Below are 26,743 nucleotides of genomic sequence, written 5' to 3'. Positions count from 1 at the left end.
CCCATCTCAGGTGACAGGCAGTGATCACATATGGGGTGTTAACCCCTAAGAAGTTTGGAAAAAAGCCCTAAAACGTGTGGAAAAGGCTTCCAGGAGCTCCTAGGGTGATGGAGCAAGTGGAGCCACCACCCCCTCCCCTGAACGAACAACTCAGCAGGAGCAAGAGGTCTCAGCTCACCCAGCTCTTAGTCCTTAATTGCAATTAGATGCCTTTTCAGAGTCAGCTGCTGGTCAGGGCTGTGAGGGGTGTTTTTTTGGTATCTCAGCCGTGTTGAAGTTCTTGACCTCAACAACTTCCTGCAGCAATGAGTTCTGCAGTTGAATTAAACACTGCAAGGGAAGAAAAAAAAGGACTTCCCCTCATCAGCTTTGAATTTCCTGCCCTGTCAATCCCAGCACAGGGAGCTGGGACTGTCTGCTGCACCCTGGTTTGACTGCCTTTCCAGGGGAACGGGGTGAAATTCTGGGCAAGAGCTGGTGGCTGTGGCACCAGAACCTTTGGTGATGATCAAGTTGCCCAGGGAAGCTGTGGCTGCCCCATCCCTGGCAGTGTTGAAGGGCAGGTTGGATGGGGCTTGGAGCAGCCTGGGCTGGTGGGAGGTGTCCCTGCCCATCCAGGGGGTTGGGTCTAAATGATCTTTATGGTCCCTTCTCCCCCAAACCATCCCATGATTCTTCCTTTAGGTGAGGAAATAATTTTTTGTGGAGGATTTAAATTCAGATACTGATAATTTTCACTTTTTTTTGCAGCGTTTCCTGAGGTTATTTGCTGGTAGCATCGTTATAATTATCACTTTGAGTTTTTTTTTTAATTAAAAACAAATACAGATGAATGGGAGACATTAAAAGTACTTCTGAGAACGTGTTTAGATCACGAATAGTCCCCTTTGAGTCCTGGGAAAGGGAAGGTAGCTCACATCCTATTAAAAAGTTCTTGTCAGAGACTTCCAGCTGAGGAGAACATCAGGATTTGAAAACACTGGAAGGAAATGGGATGTGCCTGTAAATCCCAAGCAGGGCACCTGCTGCTGAGCTGCTGAAGTCAAACACAAAGTGAATTCACTAGAAGGGTAATTTGGCCAGTTCTCTGCCCTGTTCATAGACCAGGATGGATGATTTAAGGGGGGGAAAAAATCTAGATGATCTTTAAGGGGGGGAAAAATCTAGATGATCTTGAAGGTCCCTTCCCACCCAAAGCATCCTATGATCCTATTATTTGTTCCCACTTTGTCTGGAGCTTGTCTGGGTTCTGCTTTCAAAGCAAGACCACGATCAACACCTGCTGGGTTTGGGCTGCTACCTGAGATCTTCTGACCTTGGCTGGGGCAGCTCTTCCCGTTCTCATGAAGTGCCTTGAGGAATTACAAATGGCTCAGAGGGAAACGACCTGATTTAAAAGAGCACATACCTTAAAAAAAAACACCAGACAACCCTGTGATCCAAGCAAATATGTGTCTCCCTGTTGCTATTAATACCTCAAGCCTTGATCCTCCTCCAGCTGCTCATGCAGGTGTTGAGCATCTTGCAAATGAGCAGTTGCCTTTGATCCTGCAGTGGGAACGTTTTGCTGGGATGGGGAATAATTCAAGGTGGGAGAGATGCTTTCAAGCACAACGAGCTGGCTGTGTTTCCCCACAGGCTTTATTGCTTTCCTGGCCTTTCTCTCAGCCTGGCAAGGAAAAACTGCTTCCCAAGTTTGGAGGGGAGGTTTGGAGCTTGGTTTGATGCAGCAGCTTTGGGGACAAACTCGGTCCTGTTTTCTCGACATGATTTCTGGTGGAGCAAGACACACATTTCTTCCTGCCTGCTGCCCTGGGAAGCCTTTTCTTTTGCAGATCTCTCTTCTGGGTCCTGCTCGAGCTTTCTGGTCCTCCTTGGCAGCAAATGTTGCACAATTTGAAGGTATTTGCTGCATTTGCTGCCATCTAATGGGAGAACCCAACCTCGCCGACCTCAGCTCTCTCCTGAAACCCAGTGAAAACGTTTTCCTGCTGCCACCCAGCAAAGCAGCTTCTCCCACACATAATCCCAGCAACTTTAGGTGAGGGAAAAGCTGATCTGCTGGGTGGCTTTGGCATATGTGCAGCTGGGCAGCTCTGCACAGGGGGTCACACAGCCAGGAACTGCTGCAGCCCCAGTAAAAAGAACATGTTTTGTGGTTAATCAGGCTGAAATGGTGTTTCTCACAGGCCAGATTTGCCAAGTGTGCTTGGATTTATATGATTTTAAGATAAAATAGGAAAGAAGAAATAGTGAGGGTGAGGCCAAACAAATAAATCTTGTTGTTAGATACCCTAAATACAGGCACAGCTCTGAACTCAGACACATAAACTCTTCCCAAGGAGCTACAGTCTCCAGGCTTATCCCACTGCCCCACCAGTAAAACCATTTTATAAGGAGATATGGTGAAGAGGGATCAGCATGGAATGGGAATATAAAAGTATTGCATTAAGAAAAGAAAGCCTTTTAAGGATAGACTCAAGGGAGGGTGGCTTGTGGCAGGGGAAGACATGCAAGGAGTTGTAGGACAGAGGTGCTGGAGCACTGAGGTTGGGGTGGGCAGGGGAGATAATTCATACCCCAAAGGCTTGGAAATTCCTGTGTCATTTGCAACCTCCAGCTGAAAAATCAACATCCTTGCCCCCTGTCCCAGTTCAGGGGGGTAAATCTGGGAGCAGCAGAAGTGAGAAAGCTCTTGCCTGGCTCTGGGCCTTGCAGGGCTCTCCAGGGGAGATTTGTCGTTGCCTGATAAAAATGAAACTGCAGTTTTTCCACCAGTAGAGATGTTAATCAGCCTCAGTTAATTAGGCCTTTCTTCATAAAGAAGTCACAATGTAGCTTTGCAGTTGTTATCAGGGACTGAAAAACCTTTGGACACCAAAAAGATGGATTTTTCCAAACAGGAAAAGAGGGAACAGATACATAGACATGGGCACCAGGAGCTCTTAAACCTTTTTTCTTTGGAAAGCTGAGCTGGAACAGTCAGAAACACTCAGAACTATATACTTTTTAAAAAATACATAGTGTTTATTAGAAAGCCAACCCTTCTTGTCACTGTATTTTTGTAAAGCAGAGACTGGCTACTATTATGCTTTGCCATAATATACATATAAATAATAATGGCAGCAAAAAAGTAAACCTGTCTGAGCAAAATTATTCCCAAAAACCTGCTTGTAAGCACAGTCTATAAGTGCATCTGTTGAGCTGCTGGGGGATGAGGCAAGGAGTGTCATATATTAAAATACTACAAAACAAGACTTGTATTCTTATTTATTTAGCCTGTAGGTTTTTCTCTGCAAAAATATAGTTCTCAAGCTGTAGACAGGGAAAGAAAAAAAACAACCACCTTTGAAGTTGTGACATGTGCTTGGTTGGATGTTTCAGGCTGGGTTTTAGAACCAAGCCAGAGCTTCCTAAGGAAGCTGTGGAGGTTGCAGGAGGCAGGAGCCTGCCCATCCCTGCTCCATCCCAAGATGTGCTGCAATAGTGCAAAAAATCAGCAATGGATTGAAAAGGGCTCTTTATCTGATGGTATATCCCACCTCCCAGGTGCTCCTTCTATGATCCTGGGCTTTGGGATTTCTTTTGGGCTGGCTTGAGTAGCTTTCTGTGGAGAACCACTCCTGCACAGGAACCCAGGGAAGAGAACAACCTTTATCTTGCCTCAGTAGAGATTGTTAAGAAGAACATTTAGGATATGCTGCAGATTTCTTTCTTCCAGATCAGACTGTAAAGCCAGAGCAAAAAGTCACCACTGCACAGCAGCCCTGATGGCCCTAAACCCCCTTGGTTTTACATCAGCCTTTGGGCAATCCCTGGATTTCATTTCTTTTATCCCAAGACTCAGTTTTGCTCCCTGCTCCATCCAGCATCCAGTCAGATTCCTTTTCTGCCTCTTTCCTGAGCCTGCCACAGAAGAAAGTGAAGTTTCCCAGCAGGTATTTTTTGGAGGGCTCACGTGCTGGGGGGTCAGGGCAGCAGAAGGGCAGGAAGGGGCTGGGTGGCAGCCAGCTCCTCCCCAGCAACTTTTGCCCTCAGGATCTGAGGAATATCACCAAGGCAGAGACACAGGGAGCAGAGGTGGTGCCCAAGGGTTATTTGGATGCTTTTCTGGCTGTCACTGCAGTTTCAGCTCACAAAGGGTGATGAGGTTCTGTCCATCACCAGCAGCAGCCCTTTTTCTTCTGGGGTGGCTTTGGTACCTCTGCTGCCTTATTTTTCAATTCATCCTCACGAACTTTGAGCAACCTGGGAGAAAAGGAAGCAAATTAAACCAGTGTTTTCCCCCACATATCTTTTATTGCTTTGCTATTTGTCCTGACCAGCCTTGGGGAAAGGAGGCTCAGCTGAAAGGAGTGAGGAGCCTCCCCAAGCTCAGTGTGATTTGAGAACCACGGGCTGCTAAAAAACCATCAACCTAAATCAAATCACAGCCAGAATTGATTTCTGTCAACCCAGGTAGGAATCCACAGCATCCCGAGAGGGGTTTTATTCATCTCCTTGCAATCCTAAATATTCAGGAGACATCTTACAGCACTTGGGCTCATCCCACCCATGCACGTGCTGCTCTGAGTTTTCCCTGACGTTTGGGCACGTGGAGCCTCTGGTGACAGCAACACTCCAGCCCTGGGGGTTAAAAAGCAGGGAGGGAGCCCAAGAAATTCAGGATGGCTGGGAAAATCCAAACACATTTCTCACCTGACTAAGCTGACCATGGCCTCAGAGACGTTGTGGCCCGAGGCAGCGCTGCACTCCAAGAACATGAGCTGATGCTCCTGGAAGAGCCAGAGCACGACACAAATGTCACATTCTTGCACTGGAATAGCTTCACATGGGAGTAAATTGCCAAGGGACAGTCAGGACCAAGGGGAAGCAAGGAGGGATGCAAGGAAACAGGAACTTAGGGACTTGTTTACTGGGATATGAGGGTGAAATCCAGCTTTTCTGGGAGCTACAACACGATGGACTCTGGTTAGTGGAGCAAAGAAAGACATAACTGATGTTCCCAGGTCTTTCACACCTGCCAGGGACCGGTTTGTAGGACCAAAAAAAAAAGCATATAACCCCTTTCCTTGCTATTTCTATTCATAAAACTGGCCTAAATCCCTACATTTTGAAATTAGGTTGGTAAAGGTGAGATTCTTCCCACCTGGTTTTTATTAGCCATCTACATTTGAAGATATTAACTGTACTTGCAGCATTTCAGTATCTCTGAAACAGGGTAGGGCTTGGTGCTTTGATTGTTTATATGATTCTGGGAACATGCACAGGAAAGATAAGCAGAGCTGAAATGGTTTTCTTTTACAGATCCAGCTTCATAAATTGTTTTACTGGGGCACGAGGCTGAGTCAAAACTTGAAGGGCAAAGGGAAACCGAGGCAGGGGGTGGTGGAGGATGAGCTCAGAGGTCACTTTGCCACCCACTGGTGCAGGAAGGGTAAGTTCAGGGCTTTCAGCTGGTGGTCCTCAGGCTGGTGGCATCCAGCCTTGGCTGTCCTTGCCCTGGGTGGGCAGGACAATTGAGCAGGGCCATGTACCCACCTTGGCCAGGAGTTCCCCTTCCGAGGTCGGGACCCGTCTCTCGGCAGCACGGTCGGTTTTGTTCCCCAGCAGCAGGACAGCAGCTCCATCTCCTGCTGCCTCCTGGGCAGTGAAAGAGGGGAGCATCAGGGAGAACATGCCTGGGTCTCCCTTGAATCACAGCTGCCCACGCTGCCCAGACACATCCTGGAGCACCAGGAAGGATGTCGAGGGATTTGGGCTGATAACAAAGCTTTCAGTTCTTAAACTAGCTTAAAATAACTTAAAATAGGTGTTGGAATTGTTTGGTTTGGGTTTTTTCCCCCCCTTAAATAATCCATCCTGGTCTATTAACAGGGCAGAGAACTGGCCAAATTACCCTTCTAGTGAATTCACTTTGTGTTTGACTTCAGCAGCTCAGCAGCAGGTGCCCTGCTTGGGATTTACAGGCACATCCCATTTCCTTCCAGTGTTTTCAAATCCTGATGTTCCCCTCAGCTGGAAATCTCTGACAAGAACTTTTTAATAGGATGTGAGCTACCTTCCTTTTCCCAGGACTCAAAGGGGACTATTCGTGATCTAAACACGTTCTCAGAAGTACTTTTAATGTCTCCCATTCATCTGTATTTGTTTTTAATTAAAAAAAAAACTCAAAGTGATAATTATAACGATGCTACCAACAAATAACCTCAGGAAACACTGCAAATAAAAGTGAAAATGATCAGTATCTGAATTTAAACCCTCCACGAAAAATTATTTCCTCACCTAAAGGAAGAATCATGGGATGGTTTGGGGGAGAAGGGACCATAAAGATCATTTAGATCCAACCCCCTGCATGGGCAGGGACACCTCCCACCAGCCCAGGCTGCTCCAAGCCCCATCCAACCTGCCCTTCAACACTGCCAGGGATGGGGCAGCCACAGCTTCCCTGGGCAACCTGGGCCAGGCTCTCACCCCCCTCACAGCCAAGACTTTCCTCCTCATCTCCAACCTAAATTTCTCCTCTTCCAGAACACCCACCACAAGGTGCTTGGCCACCCTTAGACGTCCATCCCCGACCGGTGGCAGCGCCCAGGTGAGAAAATGCTGCCTTTTTCTTTTTTTAGAGCCAGTTCTTGGACCTCAGGGACAGAAGGACATCCTGCTTCACCCACCTGGATGCAGCTCAGCCAGTACCTCACGTCTGAGAAGGAATACTCCGAGGTGATGTCGTACATCAGCACCACCCCGTCCGCCTTCCGGAAGAACTGCTTGGTGACGCTGCGGTACCTGCGGGGGGTTGCAACGGTCACTCTCAACAGGATGGACAACAACCAGGATACCAGGGCAGCCAAGCTGGGGGGAAGGCTCTGGAAAACAAACCTGACAAGGAGCAGCTAATGGGAAGCTGGAGAAAAGGAGGCTGAGGGGAGACCTGACTCACTGCAACTCCCCAGATGGAGGTGGAGTCAAGGGGGGGGGATTCGGTTTCTTCTTCCAAGGAACAAGCAATAGAACAAGAGGACATGGGCTCAAGTTGCAGCAGGGGAGGTTTAAATTGGATGTTAGGAGAAACTTCTTCACTGGAAGGGTGATTAAACACTGGCCCAGGCTGCTCAGGGAGGTGGTTGAACCCTCATCCCTGGAGGTGTTTCAAAGCCACGCAGATGTGGTGCTGAGGGACCTGGTTTAGCTCTGGACTGGGTAGAGTTGGGTTAAGGGTTGGACTGGATGATCTGAAAGGTCTTTCCCCAGCCTGAACGATTCTATGGTTCTATGATCCGAGGAGGTTTCCCCAGAAGGGATGTGAAATCCCCATGGGAATGCATGCCTGTAAAAAAGACAAGCCCCAGATTTTGCTCCTGCCCTGGTGGCACAGGCCATAGAAGCAGCCCCAGTGCTTATTTTTATCTGAATGACTTCCTTTATTGCCCTTTATCAGGCCACGCACTGTACAGAGTCCCTCCTCAAACAGCCCCTCCTTTGCTTAGCAGAGCCAAGAACATTCATTTCCACCAAACCAGCAGGAAAAGAGGGAAGCACGGGTTGTTCTGCTTCAGGAGGGAGCTCCACACCTCACCTTTCTTGCCCAGCTGAGTCCCACAGGCGCAGAGCAAAGCACTTGTTGTCCACCACGAGGTTCTTGACCTGATAATCCAGCCCTAGGAGACACAGCAAGGAGTAATTGGGTACTGTTGAGTCCATCCCTGTGACAGGATGGATGGAGCTGGTGAAGGTGTGGTCTGAAGAAGCAGCTCAAAGGGGCTGAGTGAACCTCTGGCTTTTAGATCTTTAATGGCTGGATTTTTGGGAAGGTCTCTGAACTCATGATGGATAAAACCAGGATGGTTAAGAGAGGAGGATAGGGCTGAAAGGCAAAATAAAGAGGAAAACACCAGGGCCATTGATATAGGTGTGCTGGAGAGGGTGAGGGGGACCAGCAGTGCCTGCTCAGGACCGTCCAGGTGTGTGAAGCTGGTGGCCCCATTTGGTCCTTGGTGACAGGTTGTCCTGCCTGCTCGGTGGGAGCTGTAAGATGCAGGTAAAGACCAGCAGCAGCTGGTGGGGAAGAAGGAAAAAGATGCAGGGGTCACCCTGGGGGGTGCAGAGCTGTGCTGGAGAGGAGCTGGAGGAGACCTACCTACGGTGGCAGCGAGGTGAGGGTTGAAGGTGTCGGCGCGCAGCCGGTGCAGGAAGGATGTTTTTCCCACGTCTGAGTCCCCAACAAACAGCACGTTGTAGAGATGGTCTGGGTCCAGGCAGGCTTCAGGAGGACCCCTTGGGGCAGCTCCTGCCCCAACCACAGCTCCTGGCTCTCCTGGGCTGGATTTGCCTTCCCGGCTCATTTTCTGCCCGACCTCTTGCTTCTTCTCCCCTTGGCCAACATTGGGGTCTTCTCCCAGGAGCTGCTGTTGGGGCTGCACGTTGCTGTTGGCTGCACCCCCCAGGGAGCTGCCTCCAAGGACTGTCCCCAACTGATCATTCCCAGCATCTTCCTCCTGCTGGACGCTCACGTGAAGGGCTGAAGCTGGTGGCACCTCTTGTTTTGGAGGTTCAGCAGATCCAACAGCTACCTGCTCTGTTTCCATCACACGTGGTGGCTTCTCCTCCAGCTGCTGGGAAGCAGCATGAAGCCTCACCTCATCTGCCTGTGCTGAGACCTGCCCCTGAAGATCACTTTGGGCTGCCTGTGCAGAAGAGCCTAGGCACACATCTGGAATGAGAACATCCTCCTGCATCATGGTTTCCAGCTCTAACGTGTTGATTTGTAATGTTACCCTGGAGGCTGGGGGGGCCATCACAGATGCACCATCATCGTGGTTCTGCTTTCTCCCTAGACTCTGAGTTTCAACTAAATTCCTCCCCCCTGCCTCCACCCTTCCTCCCTGCACCACTTCCAGACCTTGAGCCCCATCCAAAGGTCCCTTCTCTGCATCCATCTTCACTCCCTGCATTATTTCCAGGGTCTGGGTATTCTCCAGGATCTGCCCATCTGGACCAGTAAGAGCTCCCAGCAGTGCTTCCAGACCAGGACCCTTAGTGGCCATGGCATGCTCAGAGTGCCAAGAGGCCTGAGCAGGAGGGGACACGTGAGCCCCAGCTGCCTCATCCCACACGTCTGTGGTGGGAGCTGCACACAGACCTGCCTCCAAACTCTGCCTCTGCTCCCCTTCCCACAACCCAGCTGCACCCAGGGCTGCCAGACCTGCCTCTGTGCTCCCTCCTGGGGCCAATTTCAGCTCCTCCACCTCTGTCATCATCTGCACACTTCCACCAGAGCTCTGGTCCTCCAGCAGGTCCAGGACCACAGCCTCCTCCCATGGCTGCAAACCTGCTCCCACCTCTCCTCTCTGGGGGGCTTCTGGGCTGAGATCCCCTCTGAGACCCATGTCTGCCTGAGCACCCTCTGTCTCCAATTCCCCCAGCCCTGGTTTATCCACCCAATCCAGGGGCTGCACATCTGGAGCCACACTCCCTCCCTGCTCTGCATCCAGGGACCTGACCTCACTCAGGGGCTGCAGATCTGCCTCTGTGCCCCTTCCTTTGAGCTCCTCCACCTCTGCCCTCAGCTGCACGTTTCCACCAGTGCCCTGCTCCTCCAGCGCATCCAGGATCACAGTCTCCTCCTCGAGCTTCACACCAGCTCCAGCCCCCTCTCCCTGCCCAGCTCCTGCTCCCTGCAGATCGAGCAGGGGCTCCTGTGGCAGCTCCTGCTCACCCTGGCCTTGTGCCCCATCCTCAGCCTCCTCCAGGAGCTGAACAGCTGCCTGGCTCTCCTCTCCCTGGGGGGTTTCTGGGCTGAGACCCTCAAGCAGCTCCGTGTCTTTCTGCTCATCCTCTAGCTCCAAATCCACTAACTCCTGGTTATCAGTGGGATCCAGGGGTTGCACATCTGGAGCCACACTCCCTCCCTGCTCCATTGCCGGGGAACCAGCCTCACTCAGGGGCTGCAGACCTGCCTCTATGCCCCTTCCTTTGAGCTCCTCCACCTCTGCCCTCAGCTGCACGTTTCCACCAGTGCCCTGCTCCTCCAGCACATCCAGGATCACAGTCTCCTCCTCGAGCTTCACACCAGCTCCAGCCCCCTCTCCCTGCCCAGCTCCTGCTCCCTGCAGATCGAGCAGGGGCTCCTGTGGCAGCTCCTGCTCACCCTGGCCTTGTGCCCCATCCTCAGCCTCCTCCAGGAGCTGAGGGGCTGCTCCATCCTCCCCTTGCTGAGGGGTTTCTGGGCTGACACTCCCAAGCAGCTCCATCCCTGCCCAGGAGTCCTCTGCCCGCACCAGTTCCAGTCCCTGAGCCTCAACTGGGAACATCCCACACAGCTCTGGGCTCCCCACAGGGGTTTCTGCTGGGGACAGACCCTCCCTGTGCACCAGCCCAGCAGCACCTGCTCCCTGCCCTGGCCCTAACCCTGGTTTATCCTCCTCCTCATCCTCCTCCAGGGGTTGCACATCTGGAGCCACACTCCCTCCCTGCTCCATCCCCGGGGAACCAGCCTCACTCAGGGGCTGCAGATCTGCTTCTGTGCCCCCTCCCTTGAGCTCCTCCACCTCTGCCCTCAGCTGCACGTTTCCACCAGAGCTCTGGTCCTCCAGCAGGTCCAGGATCACAGTCTCCACCTCAAGCTGCACACCAGGTCTACCCTCTCCTCCCCATGGGATTTCTGGGCTGGCACCCCCAAGCAGCTCCCTGTCTTTCTCTTCATCCTCTAGCTCCAAATCCACTAACTCCTGGTTATCAGTGGGATCCAGGGGCTGCACATCTGGAGCCACACTCCCTCCCTGCTCTGCATCCAGGGAGCTGACCTCACTCGGGGGCTGCAGACCTGCTTCTGTGCCCCCTCCAGGGATCAATTTGAGCTCCTCCACCTCTGCCCTCAGCTGCACGTTTCCACCAGTGCCCTGCTCCTCCAACACATCTAGGATCACAGTCTCCACCTCAAGCTGCACACCAGCTCCAGCCCCCTCTCCCTGCCCAGACCCCTCTCCCTGCAGATCGAGCAGGGGCTCCTGTGGCAGCTCCTGCTCACCCTGGCCTTGTGCCCCATCCTCAGCCTCCTCCAGGAGCTGAACAGCTGCCTGGCTCTCCTCTCCCTGGGGGGTTTCTGGGCTGAGATCCCCACCGAGACCCATGTCTGCCTGAGCACCCTCTGTCTCCAATTCCCCCAGCCCTGGTTTATCCACCCAATCCAGGGGCTGCACATCTGGAGCCACACTCCCTCCCTGCTCTGCATCCAGGGACCTGACCTCACTCAGGGGCTGCAGATCTGCCTCTGTGCCCCCTCCTTTGAGCTCCTCCACCTCTGCCCTCAGCTGCACATTTCCACCAGTGCCCTGCTCCTCCAGCACATCCAGGATCACAGTCTCCACCTCGAGCTTCACACCAGCTCCAGCCCCCTCTCCCTGCCCAGCTCCTGCTCCCTGCAGATCGAGCAGGGGCTCCTGTGGCAGCTCCTGCTCACCCTGGCCTTGTGCCCCATCCTCAGCCTCCTCCAGGAGCTGAACAGCTGCCTGGCTCTCCTCTCCCTGGGGGGTTTCTGGGCTGAGACCCCCACACAGCTCCATGTCTTTCTGCTCATCCTCTACCTCCAATCCCACTAACTCTGATTTATCAGCCTGGTCCAGGGGTTGCACATCTGGATCCACACTCCCCCCCTGCTCCTTCCCCTGGGATTCCACCTCCCTGGGGGGCTGCAGACCTGCCTCCACCTCTGCAAGCAGCTGCTGGTTGGCATCGCTGCTCTGGGGCTCCAGAGGTTGCACATCTGTCCCTGCTCCACCTTCCTGCACCTCAGCGTGTGGCACAGTCACTGCTACCCCCACAGTCCCCCCCAAAACCATCTCTCCCCTCACAGACCCATCACCCGAGGCCTCTCCCCAGGGATTCACCTCCAGACCTCCCTGCTCCTCCTCCAGCATCCCGGGGCCAGGAGCCACCATCACCTTGGGGAGAACACTGTCCCCCTGGGCTGCTCCCCTTTCTGCTTCGCCCAGGGATGGTGGCTCTGGCTCCAGGGGCTCCCCAGGCTTTATTTCAAGTTTCTGGGGGACCCCCAGTGCTGGGTCAGCCTCTCCCCCCAGCCCCATGTGCTCTCCTAGAGCTGCAGCCAGGCCAAGCCCACCCATGGGTACCTGCCCTCCCTGCTCTCCCCCTGGCTCCTGAGCCCTGTGGTTCCAGGATCCCAAGGACCCACCAGCCTGTGTCACATCTGGAATATGGAGCTTGGCCATGGCTGGTCTCTCTTCCAGGTCTCCTTCCAACAGCTCGTGACCGAGGTGGGTCCCTGGCAGGACCCCAGGGGTTGTGCCACGGGCTGTGGCTGCCTCCAGCCCCCTTTGGGGCTCAGCATCATCCTGGGGGTGCTGGGCAGTGTCTGGGGGTGCTAGGGGTGTCCCCAGTGCCTGCGACTGCAGCTGTTTGCTCAGAGCTGCAATTGCATCATTCATCTCTCTTAGCAAAGAGCTTTGGTCAGAGGAGTGTTCCTCTTTCAGAGGTGGGAAGGGGTCCTCTTCCATGGAGCTCACTCTTGGCCGGTCTCCCAAATGGCTTGTTTCTGCTGGCAGCATCTCCCAGACCCTGGAAATGGCAGAAAATTGGGGGGGTGGGAGGTCAGCCCAGTCCCCAGGCTGAGCTCCAGCTCCATCCCATCCACCCGGGCCAGCACCAGAGGGTCTCTGGTCTGCCAACCTCAGCCCTCCACCCCTCACCCCTTTCCCCTCTGGGTGTCCTGGGGGTTCACATGGGCAGTGATGGGGACAGGGGATGCACAACTTGGGGCCATATCATGGAATCATGGAATGGTTTGGGTTGGAAGGAACCTTAAAGATCATCTAGTCCAGATCATCTAGTCCAGATCATCTAGTCCCAAACCCCCAGCCCGGACAAGGACACCTCCCACTAGACCAGGTTGCTCCAAATCCTGCCTGGCAAGCAAGTGTGCTCCTTCCCAGGCTCCATCTTCACCTTATTGGAGATGAAAAGAGACAAGTCCTGGTCAGGAATGGTGAGGGTCTGAGGGAAGGATGCAGGACAACGAGCTGGACTGGGAGATCTGATCTCCAGGATGAGAGATGGGTGGGTAGGAAAGGAGCACTGAAAGGACTAAATAACTTGTTTTGCTTGGGGAAGGTGGAAGATTTGGGTGCTTGGCCCCAGCTTGCAGACCTCGGGGGCACCAGCTGAAGCAGCAGCTGTTGCCCAGGAGCCCTTACACTTGGTGGGAGCCCTTGGCCTGGGGCTCTCTGCTCCGGGACCCCAGCCTGATCCGCATCTCCGAGCGGTGCCTCTCTGGACTCATCTGCAGCCAACAGGGTGGGAAGAGCAGAGGGAAAAGGACTTGGTGAGGGAGTGGATCCAGCTGGAATGAAGCTGAGCTCTCCAGCAGGTATCTAGAATTATCCCCCGGAAATCCTGGAGGTGCCAGAACTCAGGTGCTGCTATCCCTGCCCCCCTCTCCCTTCCCAGGTGCCTGTGAGGCACCACGAGCACCCGGTTTGGGAAAGCTTCCCCAGCAGTCCCAAACCACATGGAGCATGGACACCCTGTCCTCTCCCCAGCCACCCAGCTGAAGTACCTGTGGGGACGTGGGCACCTCACCGGGAAGCTCTGCCACTGCTCTGTCCCTGCAAACACAGAGCACAGGGGTCAACGTGGCAAGTGCATCCTCTTCTTCACCTCCAGCCCTGCCCCAGGGTTGTCTCCAGCTCCAGAGGCAGCAGGACAGCAAAACCCACAGCCCTTGGACCAGTCACACAGTGGGTCAGGGTTGGAAGGGACCTCTGAAGATCATCCAGTCCAACCCACCTGCTAGAGCAGGGTCACCTACAGCAGATCACACAGGAACAGGTCCAGGTGGGTTTGGAAAGTCTCCAGAGAAGGAGCCTCCACAACCTCTCTGGGCAGCCTGTCCCAACTCAAGCCAATCCTGGCTGAGTCCTTCTGGGTGAAGGATGTCCCCCTCTCTGCTGGGGACACACCCAGTGCAGGGTGCTGACAGCCCTGGCCTTTTTTTCCCCCCCCCCTAATGCTTTTCACCCCAAACCAAGATCCATCCACCCCACGGAACCCACCGGCGGCCGAGACCCACCAAACTGATCCCCCAGGAGGGAACCACGCAGGCGCAGCGGGAGGCGCGGGTCCCTCAGCTGCTCACCCGGGTTCCTCCCTGTGCTCCCAGGCTACCGAGGCCCTGGTGGTCCGCAGGTACCCTTGGGTCTGCTGGAGCTGCTGGTGGAGATGCTGCAGGTGGTTCTCCAGCGCCCGGTTGCTCTCCTCCAGCTGCCGGTTCTCGGCGCTGGCCGCTCGCTGGGCGCTGCGGAGGCTGCGGCATCGCCTCTCCAGCTGTGGGGCAGCAACCAGGGCACTCACACCCCGCCTGGAACCCCAGGAGACAGACCCATGCCCGAGAAGGGTGGAGAAGCTTCTCCTGTATAGCCACCGGGCTGACCGTCCACCCTCCCCTGCAGGGGATGGGTGGGGAAACTCCACTGGGGTGGGTCTGGAGATGGAGGGGAGCACAGGGACGGGGGTGGCAAAGGAGGGTCCAATGTGACCACCTACACCAAGGGCTGGTGGGGACAGACCTGGGGGTACCACAGGGTGTTCCTGCCACAGGCAAAGCCCCCGAACAGGGGGTGATGGGGCCAGCTCACCTCCAGCTGTGCCGTCACCAGGCGCTGCACCTCCCTCTCGCTGGCATCCAGGGCTTGCTGCAGCTCCACGCTCTGCTGGTGGCTCCGGGCCACGCTCTGGGGTGACAACAAGGACATCAACACCCCCTCACCCACCCGGGAGCTGCCACTGAGAGGTTTGGGGGATGGGGGGGGGGGCTTGGGTCTCCTCCCAAGGGGAGGGAAGCAGCTGGTGACCCACCTCCCGCTCCAGCCGCTGCTTTTCCTGCTGGATCTGCTGCTCCAGGGCCTGGCAGAGCTGCTGCACCTCCTTCTCGTGCTCAGCCACACGTCTGCTGGGGGCAGCGAGGCCAGGGGGGTGCTCAGACCACCCTGCAGTGGGTGCAGGTCCCTGGGACCCCGCGTTGCCCACGGGACCTGCAGGCTGCAGCCGGGTTTGCCCAGAGGGCTTCTTCCCCCAGCCAGGACGTGCCCGGCAGTCCCAGCACTTTTGCCACCCCACGTGTGACTGTGGAGGGAGCCCCAAAGGTCCCGGTGGAACCTCTGCTCCCACCACTGCTGGAGGTGCTGGAGCTCTCTGGTTTCTCCCTCCTTGGGTGCATCTCCATGCCTGGCGTTGAGCAGGAGCCTTAGCCCTGTCCTCATCCTTCCCATCCCTTTCCACTGCCCTGGGGGGGGGACTCACTTATTCAGGGTCACCTCCAAAGCCTCCTTCTTGCTCCTGGCTTCTTGGATACGGTGCCTCATCTTGGCCAGGAAGTCCTCCAGGTTGCCCAGGAGCTGGGGTTCATCCTGCCGGAGCTTCACCCAGAGCTGCCAGATCTCCTGCCTGCTGGCAGAGGAGGGTGCTTGGTGGGGAACACCCCCCCCAGAACCCCCCAAAGCTCGACCAGAGATGGGGCCCCGGGTCATTTAGCTCACACCATTCAGGACAGGTGGTCCCGGGGGATGGAGGAGCGTTGGGGTGACCACGATCCTGTCCCTGCACTTGGGATAAAGGCACTTCCAAACCATTTCTGGCTGCCTTGAGGGCAACACCCTGCCCTGCCCCAAGCCTTTCTCCCTTGGGCAGCTCTACCCCACCCCTCAGGACACCCATGGGTGCTAATCAGGGTGGCCTTACTCTTCAGAGGCGTCGTCTGTGCCCAGCTGGTCCAAGAAGGCTGTGAAGTGTCTCTGCTCCTCACTGTCCACCCCTTCCAGCACCGGGCTGGGCAGGACCAAGCGGACCCTCCTCGAGGCCGTTTTCCGCCGGTGCTGGACCCTGGCAGCTTTCTGGGAGCTCAGGAACTGCCCTGGTGACAGATGCCCCAGACCCTCAGTGCCCAACCAGGGTGACAGCAAAGCCCAAACCCTGATGCTTCCCCCCCCCCCCACGACTTCCACCGGTTCAGCACAACAAGGACCCCTCTCCAGGGGCTGAGACCTGGGCTTGGGGACACTTCTTGGGCCATCATGTGCCACCCAGCAAGGGCACCATTCCAGGTCCCCCTGGGACAGCACCGAGGCCACGTCCAGGATCAGCCCAGGGGGCTGGGATGCAGCGAGCCAGGACTTACGGAGCCCAGCAGTGAACTCCTCAGGGCTCAACTGCCCAGTCCTGGTGGTGTCCAGCCCATCAAACAGGAGCTCCAGCTCCTCCGTGCTGCACGGGATGTCCTTCTGCAATTTCTGAGGACAAAAACAAACCAAGGAATAAAGACCTCCTCCATCACCCAGTCCCCAGCCACCCCGGTGGGGCTGGACCCGGGAAGACATCCCCGTCCCTTACCTGCATATCCGAGCGGGTGACAAACCCCGCCCGGTCCTTTTCCTGCTCCCTGAAGAATTCCTGCACCCTCTGCACTATTTCTGATGCCCATTCCAGCTCCTCACCGGGCCCAGGAGCTGGTGCCAGTGCTGGTGTCTCCCCGGAGCCCTCCCGGAGCTGCTTGCGGCGGCTGGAGCCCAAACGCCGGCCCTTGGCTGCCCGGCGCTCGGCCATGGCCCCAGCTCCTGCAGGGACCCCTGCTGGGGGCCTTCCTTGCTGGGAACCTTTGCTGCAGTGGGAGGTGGTGGAGGAGGACCCAGCTGGAAAGGAGGTTTTGGTGGGGGGTGAACGGGTTTGGCAATAGGAAGGGGAGATGCTGAGCCCCGATCGCGGGGCACGAGAGGAGACTTGACAGCAGCAGCAGCTCCTCCTGCCTCCAGCCAAGCCCAAGTGTCCTGCCCAAGCCCCCAGCCCAAATCTCCAGCCAAGACCTGATCCTAAATCTCCTGCCCAAGCCCCCGGCCCAAGTGTCCTTCCCATTCTTGGCAGCTGGGAGAGTTGGGGTGTTCAGCCTGGAGAAGAGAAGGCTCCAGGGAGACCTTAGAGCACCTTCCAGTGCCTGAAGGGGCTCCAGGAAAGCTGGGGAGGGACTTGGGACAAGGGCAGGGAGGGATGGGATGAGGGGGATGGATGAAAACTGGAAGAGGGAGATGGAGGTTGGACATGAGGAGGAAATTCTTTGGTGTGAGGGTGGTGAGAGCCTGGCCCAGGTTGCCCAGGGAAGCTGTGGCTGCCCCATCCCTGGCAGTGTTGAAGGGCAGGTTGGATGGGGCTTGGAGCAGCCTGGGCTGGTGGGAGGTGTCCCTGCCCATGCAGGGGGTTGGATCTAGATGAGCTTTAAGGTCCCTTCCAACCCAAACCATTCTGTGATTCTCTGAATCACTCCAGTCAGTGCACACACGGATCTCCTACCAAGACCAACCAGTGGCCCATGTCCTCCTGGTCACCCTCCACCTGTTCAGCTGGAGAGGAGGAGACTGAGGGGAAATCTCATCAACCCTTGGCCCAAATGTCCTGCCCAAGTCCCCAGCCCAAATCTCCTGCCCAAATCCCTCCACACTCCAGCCTGGCCATGGGAGGATGCACAGAGCCCCAACACGACTCCAGGGCCACCCAGGAGGTGACACTGGCAAAGGGCCAGTCCAGATGATGCTGGAGGCCTGAGCAAACTCTGGTGGTTCCACCTGCTTTCTGGGAGCTCAGCAGCAGATTTTAAAATTCCTCCCCCAGGTTTCACAGCCCTGAGTCACCTCCTGGGAGGTTTGCAGCACACCTACGTGCTGGCTGGTGGGTTCTGAGCTCAGGACCCCTTGCCCTGCTCCCCTCTCCCCATGCTGGGTGGGTGGCAGTGTCACCCACAGCCACCAGACCATCTCCAGGAGGTTCTTCTCCACGTGGCAAAGCCAAAAAAAAAATTAGTGAAGGGAACCACAGCCGTGGAGAGCTGGGACTACACCCCAGCCCTGTTTGCCTGCCTGCCCATCCATCCATCCTCCTGCCTCTGGTCACATAAAAAGGTGGCTCTGCCAAACCCCAGGGTGCCCCAGAACATGGGAACAGACCCCCAGAACATCCCCTGAAAGCAACAGGGTTTGTGGAGCTGCTGATGTCCCACAGGACACAGGGACTGGGAGTAGAAACCAGGTGCCTTGATGGGGGTCCCAGCCTCTGAGACAGCAGAAGATGGAGTTTGGGGAGGGGGCTGAGGAGGCATTTCAGGCATGAGGAAGCCCCCAGTGACCTGCCCCGGGGGGGGGAGCTGAGCCCACCACACAAAAGAAGGGCAGAACAAGGTGGGGGGGGATGAGATGGGATCCCCGCCACCCCCAGACCCCCTGACCAGGGCCTCCCCACCCCATCACTGACTCCCCCCCACCCTGCCTCCCCTCCCAATCCCCCCACCCAGCAGAAAAAGCCCCTCCCAGCTCACCAACAACAAGACACCCCCCCCCCCTTATTTTCCATGCTCTTCTACCTTGCCAAGGTGACCCAAGAACCATCCCCGGAGCAGCACAACTTACCTGTCCCGTCTGCCCAAGAGGGACCCTCAGTTTCAGGGGGTCCAGGAGGGGTTTGGGGGGTTCTGGAGGGATGTGGGTCCCCACTCTCCTGGGGCTGCCCTGTGCCCCAGCTCCCTTTTCTCTCTTGCTCAAGGCAACTTCCCGCTGCGGGTGAGACTCAACCGCCGGCGCTCGCACGTTTCCTGTTTGCCACGTTACAAGTGGGGTGCAGGGAGGGCCCATCCGGGGGGTCACTGCCCCCAGAAAGCCTCCCCCAGACCCCAAAAGCAAGGCCACCCACCTCCCTTCCTCATTCATAACGCTCCAGCCAAGGCTGGATGGGGTTTGAGGTCTGTGGGGCAGGGGGGGGGAACATCAGAGAAATGGGAAATGTTATTTTTAGAGTCTAAAGAACCCAAAATACACAACTATGTGTGACACACAGATGAGAACAGCCTACCAAAGGCAGAACAAACCTGCAACCCTCCCCCCCTCTGTGGAAGCCTCTTTGGCCCTCCAAAGGTTGGAGATCCCACCCTCCATCCTGCTCTGCTCACACTGATGGTTTTCCTGAGGCTCCTGCTTGAGTTATTAGCTTTAAAGGCAGCCCCAAACCCACCAGCTGCTCCTGATCTGCTCCCACCCTGATTGCAAGGGGCTTTGGGAATTGGATGGGCCATGGAGATTTGATGGGCTTTGGGAACTGGATGGGCCACGGGGACTGGATGGGCCACATACAATTTTTTTGCCCCATTTCAACTGCAAAATGGGTAGAGATCCCAAGGAAAAGGAAACCCCAAACTCTTCTCTCCAGGTTCTAACTAGAATGAACCCCCAGAGGCTCCCAGCGTGGGCTGGAGCCCCAGGTCCTGGGGCAGGAGCTGTGGGTGGAGGTTGGTGCCCAGCCTGGCTCTCCCCAGGTTAAGTCACTGGTGGGAACTGGCTGTGCTGGTGCCCTGCCCTGTCACACCCACCCACAGCCCAGCCCTGCTCGTTTGCTAATTAACCTAATGAAGCAGCAGCCAGCTCAGGTGCAGCCTGGGGGGGCAGGTCCAGGATCTGCTGCTGCTCCTCTGCTCTCCCCCCTTTGCTGAAACCCCCCCTGAGATGACTTTTGTCACCACTCCTCAGCACCCCCAGGACTGTTGGCTGCTGCCTGCAGAAGGCTTTGCCTTCCCCTGGGGGTGTTTTTGGGTGGGAGATGCTAAATATTCCCAGGAGAGCCCATGGACTGATCCCTCTGCCCAGCAGGGCTCCAGCTGCAGCCTGTCCTGGGCTCAGCACCAGCACCAGGAGGGCACCATCCAGCCCCACAGCACCAAGGGCCATTTCCAGTCCTGAGACGGTGCTGGGCAGGACTGGGCAAAATGGGATTGAAGATGGAATGATTGAATTGGTTCTGGTTGGAAAAGAGCTTTGAGATCCTCCAGTCCAACCCATTCTCCCAGCCCTGCCAGGGCCACCCCTGCCCCATGTCCCTCAGCACCATCTCCAGGGCTTAGAAACCCCTCCAGGGATGGGGACTCCACCCTGGGCAGCCTGGGCCAGGGCCTGACAACCCTTTCCAGGAAGGAATTATTCCCAAGATCCAATCAAAACCTCATCTGGAGCAACTTGAGGCTGTTCCCTCTTGTCCCATCCCTTGTTCCTGGGGAGCAGAACACGACCACCCTGGCTCCAACCTCCTCTCAGGCAGCTGCAGAGCCAGCAGGTCTCCCCTCAAGCTCCTTGTCTCCAGGCTGAACATCCTCAGCTGCTCCTCAGAGGTTCTCCAGACCCTCCTCCTGGTGCTCCAGCCCCCTCCCCAGCTGATGCAGGGAGGGATGTGGGGGGAGCACCCACCCCCTGCCCCAGCCCCTCTCAGCTGCCCTGGAAGGTCCAACCCCAGGACCCTGTGCTGAGGCCAGGCTGGGATGGGAGAGCAGCAGAACAGCCCCTGGGCTGAAAGCACCAGGTTTCCATCCCTCCCTCAGCTGCTGGAAACCCACCACCACTTGGGTGTCCCCAAAGCTGGAGGGGGGACACCATCCTCCCCCTGCCTGGATGAGGTGGGTGTGGGGCTCCCAGGGGGTGCCAACCCCCTCCCTGGCTGCCTCAGCACCCCCAACACAGGGACGAGAAGAGGAAAGAGAAATATGCTGATGTATTTCTCACTTCCTCCACGGCCACCACTCCTGACAAGCAGGAGGTGACAGGAGGAGGTGACAGCAGGAGGGAGCAGCTGGCACCAGCTGAGGGGGCTGGAAGGGCTGACGTGAGGGGCAAGATTAAAAGGGCTAAATCTGGAGGGCTTGACTCAGCAGCAGCTAAAAGGCTGGGTGATGGTGCCCTGAAGGCATTTCGAGGGACACCAGGGTGTGCTGGTGTCACCCAACACCACAGGGATGGGCAGATGCTTTAGGGGTCCTCAGCTGAAGGCTGGCACCACCAGGTTGTGCCCATCAGGACCTGCTGGGTGCTCTGTCACTCGGGGCACCCGTCACGTTGCCCATAACTTGAGCTCAGCCCTTGGAGGTGGCAGCTGGTGGTGGAGACATCCCTGATTCCCAGGGGATCTCAGCCCTGGCACGAGGCAGCTCCAGGCTCAGACTTGCTGCTCCATCTTTTCATCACCACGTGCCCTTACGTGTCCCTGCCCCACAACACGGGTCACCCCCTCTGGCCCGGGCACCCAGGACCCCATTAAAGAAGGGGTGGGAGATGGGACCAGCTTGCCCCTGGTCAATGGCCACCAGCTCCACAAAGCTCCAGGGCTGACAGAGGGGCAGGGACACAGCAGGGGAGGGGGAAGCACGTGGGGAGCAGAGGAACTAGGTGTGGGAAGAAACTTCTTCACTGAAAGGGTCATTAAAGAGTGGCCCAGGGTGGTGGTTGAAGCCCCATCCCTGAGGTGTTTCAAAGCCATGCAGATGTGGGGCTGAGGGACAGGGCTTAGCTCTGGACTTGGTAGAGCTGAGTTAATGGATGGACTGGATGATCTTAAAAGACCTTTTCCAACCAGAAGGATGCTGTGAATTCACACAGTGAAGGTGGGCAGGGGACACCAATCCTGCACCCATGGCTGCAGCAGACACCTGCCCCAAGGGACAGGGGCAGGTTTTGCCCCTCTCTGCCCCCCCAGGCCCCTCCTTGGACATCTCAGGCTGCAGAGGAGTCACCCAGGGCTGCACCAGCCCCTTCCCACACCAGGAGTTGTGCTGCACGCCCAGATTGACCCCCCCTGAGCAGCTCCAGCTCAGGGCTGCACCCCCAGAGTGACCCCCAAGCCAGGCAGGGACCCAGAACCTCCTTCCCCCCCCAACCAGAACCTGCTCCCAGCCCAGTGGTTCCCATTAACCCAGAGACACCAGGTCCCCTTCCACCAGACAAGGGTTTATTCAGAATTAACACTTAAGGACAAACAGGAATTTCCTCCTCCCCTCCCCCTACATTTAATAGCATTATTATCTCTTTTATAAATAAACATTTAGTGCTGGGAACTCTGCCAGCTTCACTGACAGCAAAGTGCTTCGTGGTGCAAGGTGGGAGGTTGACCCCATCCCTTTTCTGCCCAGGACCATCTTGCACCAGTTTCCAGATTCCAAATCCAGCAGAGCAGCAGATGAACCCCATGAAAGTGCTGAGATCAGACAGAGTCACATCCCTGGAGAGCAGGGACTCATCCTTCAGTGCTGGGACCAAGGAGCCTGCACTCCAGGACATCCCTCTGTCCCAGAGTTGACCCAAAGCCCCTGGTTCTGCAGAGCCAGTTGAGGGTCCTCCCCTCTCCTCCCAGCCCCAAAGGAAAAAAAAAAAACAAGAAGTCCAGGAAAAAAAGCTACCATCTCATCCTTCAGTGTCATCCTTGCTGGGCAGCAGGACTCCTTCCTTCCCAGGGCAGCCCAACGTGGCCAAGAACAGGCAGGTCCCCAGCCTGGAGTTGGTGTTGAAGGAGACGAAAATCTGGGGGCAACCACCACCCAACAAGCCAACAAGGAGGTGAGAAGGTGGGGTTGGGGGGCAGCAGGGTCCCCAAGCCTCCCAGGCAGCGTTGGTCCCACAAGGAGCTCGGTGCTGGGGATCTGCAGTGGGTTTGTCCCCATCTGCAGCCTGTGCAGGGGGGGTGGCACCAGCGAGTCACCCCAAGGAAGGGCTGTCCCAGCAGCAGCTTCCTTTCCCAGCCCCTGGGACCCTCTGCTTCCAGGCGTGGATGAAGATGATGCCACTGCTGGGACAAGAGCCACCACCACCGTGTGCCAGCAACCGGGCTCTACAATCCATGTTGGTGACCCTTTCTTAGGGATATCTGGTGCCAGCAGGTGGCTGGGACACAAGTGTCCTCCGTGGCCAGGCAGGAGAAGGACCAGGATGGTGCAAGGAAGATGCAGATGCTTGGCCCCACCAGCACAGGGCAGAGGACACTTCTCTGCAGGCAGAGCAAAACCTTAGTCCCACCTCAGTTCTCCTCCTTCCCCTCCGTGGGGCTGGAAGCCTCAACGTGGGCTACTCCTACACATTGCACACCATGAAGGTCCCTCAGGACCTGGGAGCTACTCATAAATAGGGAACTACAGACTATTTTGCTTCATACAGGCAGCTTACACAGTACAGGGTGGGGGAAAGGGCCACAGACACCCCCAGGGGACACCAGCAGCTGTCCCCATGGCAGAGGAGCTGAGCCACATCATGGCTTGGGCTTGTCAGGCTTGAGCTTGTCATGGACAATCCTCCTCTTGGAGCTGTAGAAGTCTGGAGGGCAGAGAAAGAGGGTTGGAAAGTGCCTTCAGCCTGCTGGGAGCAGTGGGGCAGGAAGAGGGAGGTGTCCCCAGGAAGGCACCTCAAAACCCAGCCCAGGTGAGCTCCATCTCACACCCACCCACCCAAGGTTCCTGCAAGGAAGAGCATGTAGGTCTTCACCATCCCTTCCATTCTGTTTCACCTCAGTTTCCAGCCCAGGCCCTGCTCCTAGAGGACCTCAGGCCATGGGAACTGAGGGTGATGAATTGTCTTGGGTCATCTTCAGCTAGAAGACCCAGAAGCCTGATGTGAACCTCCTGCCTAAGCCTCAGCAACTAAAAGGCACCCAGTGTGTGGCCTTTTCCCCTTGGAAGATGGGCTCTGCTCCTCCAGGAGAGAGATGCATGGAGGGTGGTCCTCTCCTCACATCCAGGCAGGGCTCCTGCACCCAAGTCCCCTCCATCTGGCCCTGCCAGGAGAGCCAGGACACCAGCAATGCCACCAAGCACACATGGAGTGGCACCAAAGCTCCAGCACTCACCTTTGAGGGTGGTCTGCCCACGTTTCAAGCCCTGGGGAGAACCAGCCCTGTAAACATCTGAGCTCTGCCGAGACCCCTCGGGGCAAATCCTGTCAAGATGGTCCATGGAGGGGACCTTGTGGACCAAGGAGCTCCTGTTCTCACTGGCACTGGCCCTGACCAGGCTGTGGACCTCCTGGGCTGGCTGCTCAGCCAGGAAGACCCTCTCCCACGTGAAGGGTCCTTCCAGGGGAGTCTCCGTCTCAAAGTCGAAGTTCCAGCGCTGCTGAGCTTCCTCCAGGTGCTGCCTCAACAAGTCCTCCAGGTCATTCTGGAGCTGCTGATGGTCCACGGGGCCGAAGAGGTTCCTGCACACTTTGCTGCTGCACGGTGTCTGCCCAGCCCTGCTCTGAGACAGGGGCATCGTGGTGGCTGGGAGGAAAGCAGAGGGTTACTGGGGTGTTGGGCAACCTCTGAGCAAGCCCCAGGGCCAGGACCATTTGCTACCAGGACCAAGCACATGGTAGCCAAGCTGGGACAAGCTGGGTTGGCCCAAGGGGACCTCCATCTGCAGGGCAGCAACACCTGGGTTGGGAGTGGTGGCTTGGGCAGAGGCTTGAGCACGAGCGAGGTCAAACCCAGCCTGGTGTGACACAGAAAGACGAGGAAGGTGCAAAATGTTGACGTTCCTCATCCCTCCTCCAGCAGGTAGAGCATCCAGCTGCCACCAGCTCATCCACAGCCACCCAGGCATGAGGGGGAGTGAAGCAACGGGATGTTTTGGTTTTTTTTCTGGCCAGTTTCTTCACCTCGAGCACCCAGGCCCAGTGGCAAGGAAAGCACTGAAGCAACTGCAAGAACATGCCACAAGCTCCACCACCGAGCCAACCACCCCGTGAGCTGCAAGAAGCTGTTGGGAAACCAGAGATGAGCCCCTGTTTTGTTTGTTTAGTTTCAAATCGGTGCCCAAAGCCTTGACCAAAGGCTCTTCCTTCCCCACAGGCACGTGTGGGGCAACTGGATCCCTCCACCACCCCTGGTGAGGAGGAACCTCCTTATCAGAGCAGAGCAAACAACTCTCTGGGATTTGGTGGCTTTTCAGAGCCAAGGTTTGACCCTGCCTGAATCACCAGGCTCCTAAAAACCTGCTTCAAAAATAATCCCCAGAAATCAACCCCCTGCCTGCAGGGCAGCTGTGTCCCTGCCCACCCACTCTGGGACCCCCCCCCCCCCCCCAAAACCAGGGACCACAACAGATCCCCAGCCTCCTACCCCCCAAAACACCCCCAGGACGTGGGGTGTTCAGCCTCCTGCAGGGAGCATTTCTCCCCCAAAATTCAGGCCCCTCAGCCCTCCTGGATCTGTTGTGCCAGGTTACCGGGTGCACCTCGGGCACGGGGTGCCGAGTGTGGGGGGGGGGGAGGCCACGCTGTGCCCCCGGGGACACCCCCACCCTCTGCTCTGCTCCCAGCCCAGACTGAGCATCCTCGAGTAAAAATAGCAACCCAGCTTCCTATCTCCTGGCACTGGGAGCGCTGAAACAGGGTGACCTCATCACCAGGCAAGTCCCAGCATGTCCAGGCAAGCCCCGGCAGGTAGAGGTTGCAACACCCTGACTGGACACCCCCTCCACGCCCCCCAAACCCACCCACCCAGCCCCTGTCAGGCACAAATCACCCCCCCCGGGCCCCACCTCCCCATCCTCGAGCCGCCAGCACAGCCCGGGGGCCGCCCGGAGCCCCACACCTCGAGAGAAGAGCTGCGCCCTGACCCCTCGGCTGCAAATCGGCACCAGAAGGGGAAGGGGCAGGGCCGGGGTCCCCCCCCCTCCCCCGCGGGGCCGGCGACACTTCTGGCCCCGCCAAAGCTTCCAGGTCTCCTGCCACCCACAGGAGACCCCCCCCCCAACCCCCGAGACTTGAGCAAAGAGCCCGAGAGACTTGGATTGAAGGCGCTGCCGGGGACACGCACCCCCCGCAGGCACCTGCGGCACCCGGGACCAGTTACACCAGTTGGGGGAAGAGCAGGAGGGGCCGGGATCCGGGAGCACACACACACACACATACACACACACACACACACACACACCCGTCAGGGGCGGCTGGAGCCGCTGGGACCCCGCGCAGAGAACGGCCGGTTCATCACACCCGTGAAGCTCTTCAAGCTGCGGGGGCTGCTCCGGAGCCCTCGATCCCAGAGACAGGTGGGATGTGCCGGCCCAGCCCCCCCGGGCACGCAGGGATGGAGGGAAGGAGGGACAGGAGAGAGGGCAGGAGGGGCAGGAGACGGACAGAGGGACGGACAGAGGGACGGACAGAGGGACGGACAGAGGGACGGACAGAGGGACCGGGGCTCCCGGCCGCGCCCCGCACCACGTCCCGCCGCCACCGGGGGGCGAGCGCAGCCCGGACCGGAGCCCCGAGTCCTCCCGGGGGGCTCCCCCGGGGCGGTGGGGGGTGGGGGGTGTTCCCCATTGCCCACCCCCGCTCCCAGACCCCCCCCCCCCCGCCCCGCTCCTTCAGGGACGCGACCACCGGGGCGGAGCCGCCTCCCGTTCCCCGCCCCGAGCCCCGCACCGGCCGCGCCGCACCCGGGAACCCCCGCAGCCCCGGGAACACCCCCGGGAACACCCCTGGGAACCCCCACCCCGGGTGACACCCCCCGGGCAGGGCAGGACCGGCCCGGCCGGACCCCCCTCCCGGTGCCGCCGCACTCACCGGTCGCGTCGCTTCTCCCGGTGCCCGTCGCGTTTCGCCGCCCTTTATACCGGGGGGGGGGGGGGGGCGGGGCCTCCCCGCTGCTCCCCGTTTCGCCGGGGTTTCCCTCCCTCCCGCCCCGGCCCGGCCCCCCCGGAGCCGCCGGGGTCCTCTCAGACCCCCCATCCCCGTCACCGGGCCCGGGAGTGCGGGTGGGCGCAGTGGGACCCCCCCCCAACCGGGTGCGGGGACCCCGTTCCCAGGGGGGTGCAGGGTTCCTGTGTCAGGGGATGCGGGCACCCCCTTCTTAAGGGGGTGCAGGGACCCCCCCCCCGAGTGGGTGATGAGGGCATCTCCACATCAGGGGGTGC

General features: G+C 57.6%; 2 protein-coding genes across 3 annotated transcripts; both read right to left on the bottom strand.

The window, feature by feature from the left end:
- Positions 1–4,160: 4,160 nt before the first annotated feature.
- Positions 4,161–16,614, bottom strand: RAB44 (RAB44, member RAS oncogene family). The gene is made up of 16 exons (XM_051639178.1): positions 16,402–16,614; positions 16,190–16,301; positions 15,754–15,925; positions 15,316–15,459; positions 14,872–14,962; positions 14,652–14,747; positions 14,153–14,340; positions 13,574–13,622; positions 13,212–13,297; positions 12,194–12,576; positions 8,141–8,713; positions 7,580–7,661; positions 6,675–6,789; positions 5,542–5,643; positions 4,699–4,775; positions 4,161–4,248 (listed from the first exon to the last, which is right to left on the bottom strand). Exons 1-16 carry the CDS (start codon positions 16,612–16,614, stop codon positions 4,161–4,163), a joined length of 2,571 nt encoding a protein of 856 aa, XP_051495138.1.
- A 5,182-nt stretch (positions 16,615–21,796) lies between these two features.
- Positions 21,797–26,424, bottom strand: CDKN1A (cyclin dependent kinase inhibitor 1A). Of its 2 annotated transcripts, none has more exons than XM_051639309.1 (3): positions 26,394–26,424; positions 23,698–24,108; positions 21,797–23,168 (listed from the first exon to the last, which is right to left on the bottom strand). In XM_051639309.1, exons 2-3 carry the CDS (start codon positions 24,098–24,100, stop codon positions 23,104–23,106), a joined length of 468 nt encoding a protein of 155 aa, XP_051495269.1. In that variant the 5' UTR covers positions 24,101–24,108; positions 26,394–26,424; the 3' UTR covers positions 21,797–23,103. The 2 variants fall into 2 exon arrangements, with proteins under 2 accessions (XP_051495269.1, XP_051495268.1); XM_051639308.1 differs by lacking the exon at positions 26,394–26,424 and adding an exon at positions 25,765–25,917.
- Positions 26,425–26,743: the final 319 nt, after the last annotated feature.

This window comes from Apus apus, chromosome 23 (genome assembly GCF_020740795.1).
Source record: "Apus apus isolate bApuApu2 chromosome 23, bApuApu2.pri.cur, whole genome shotgun sequence".
Classification (NCBI taxonomy): Eukaryota; Metazoa; Chordata; class Aves; order Apodiformes; family Apodidae; genus Apus; species Apus apus.
The sequence above is the reverse complement of the archived record's forward strand: the minus strand, read 5'-3'. Positions and strand labels throughout refer to the sequence as shown.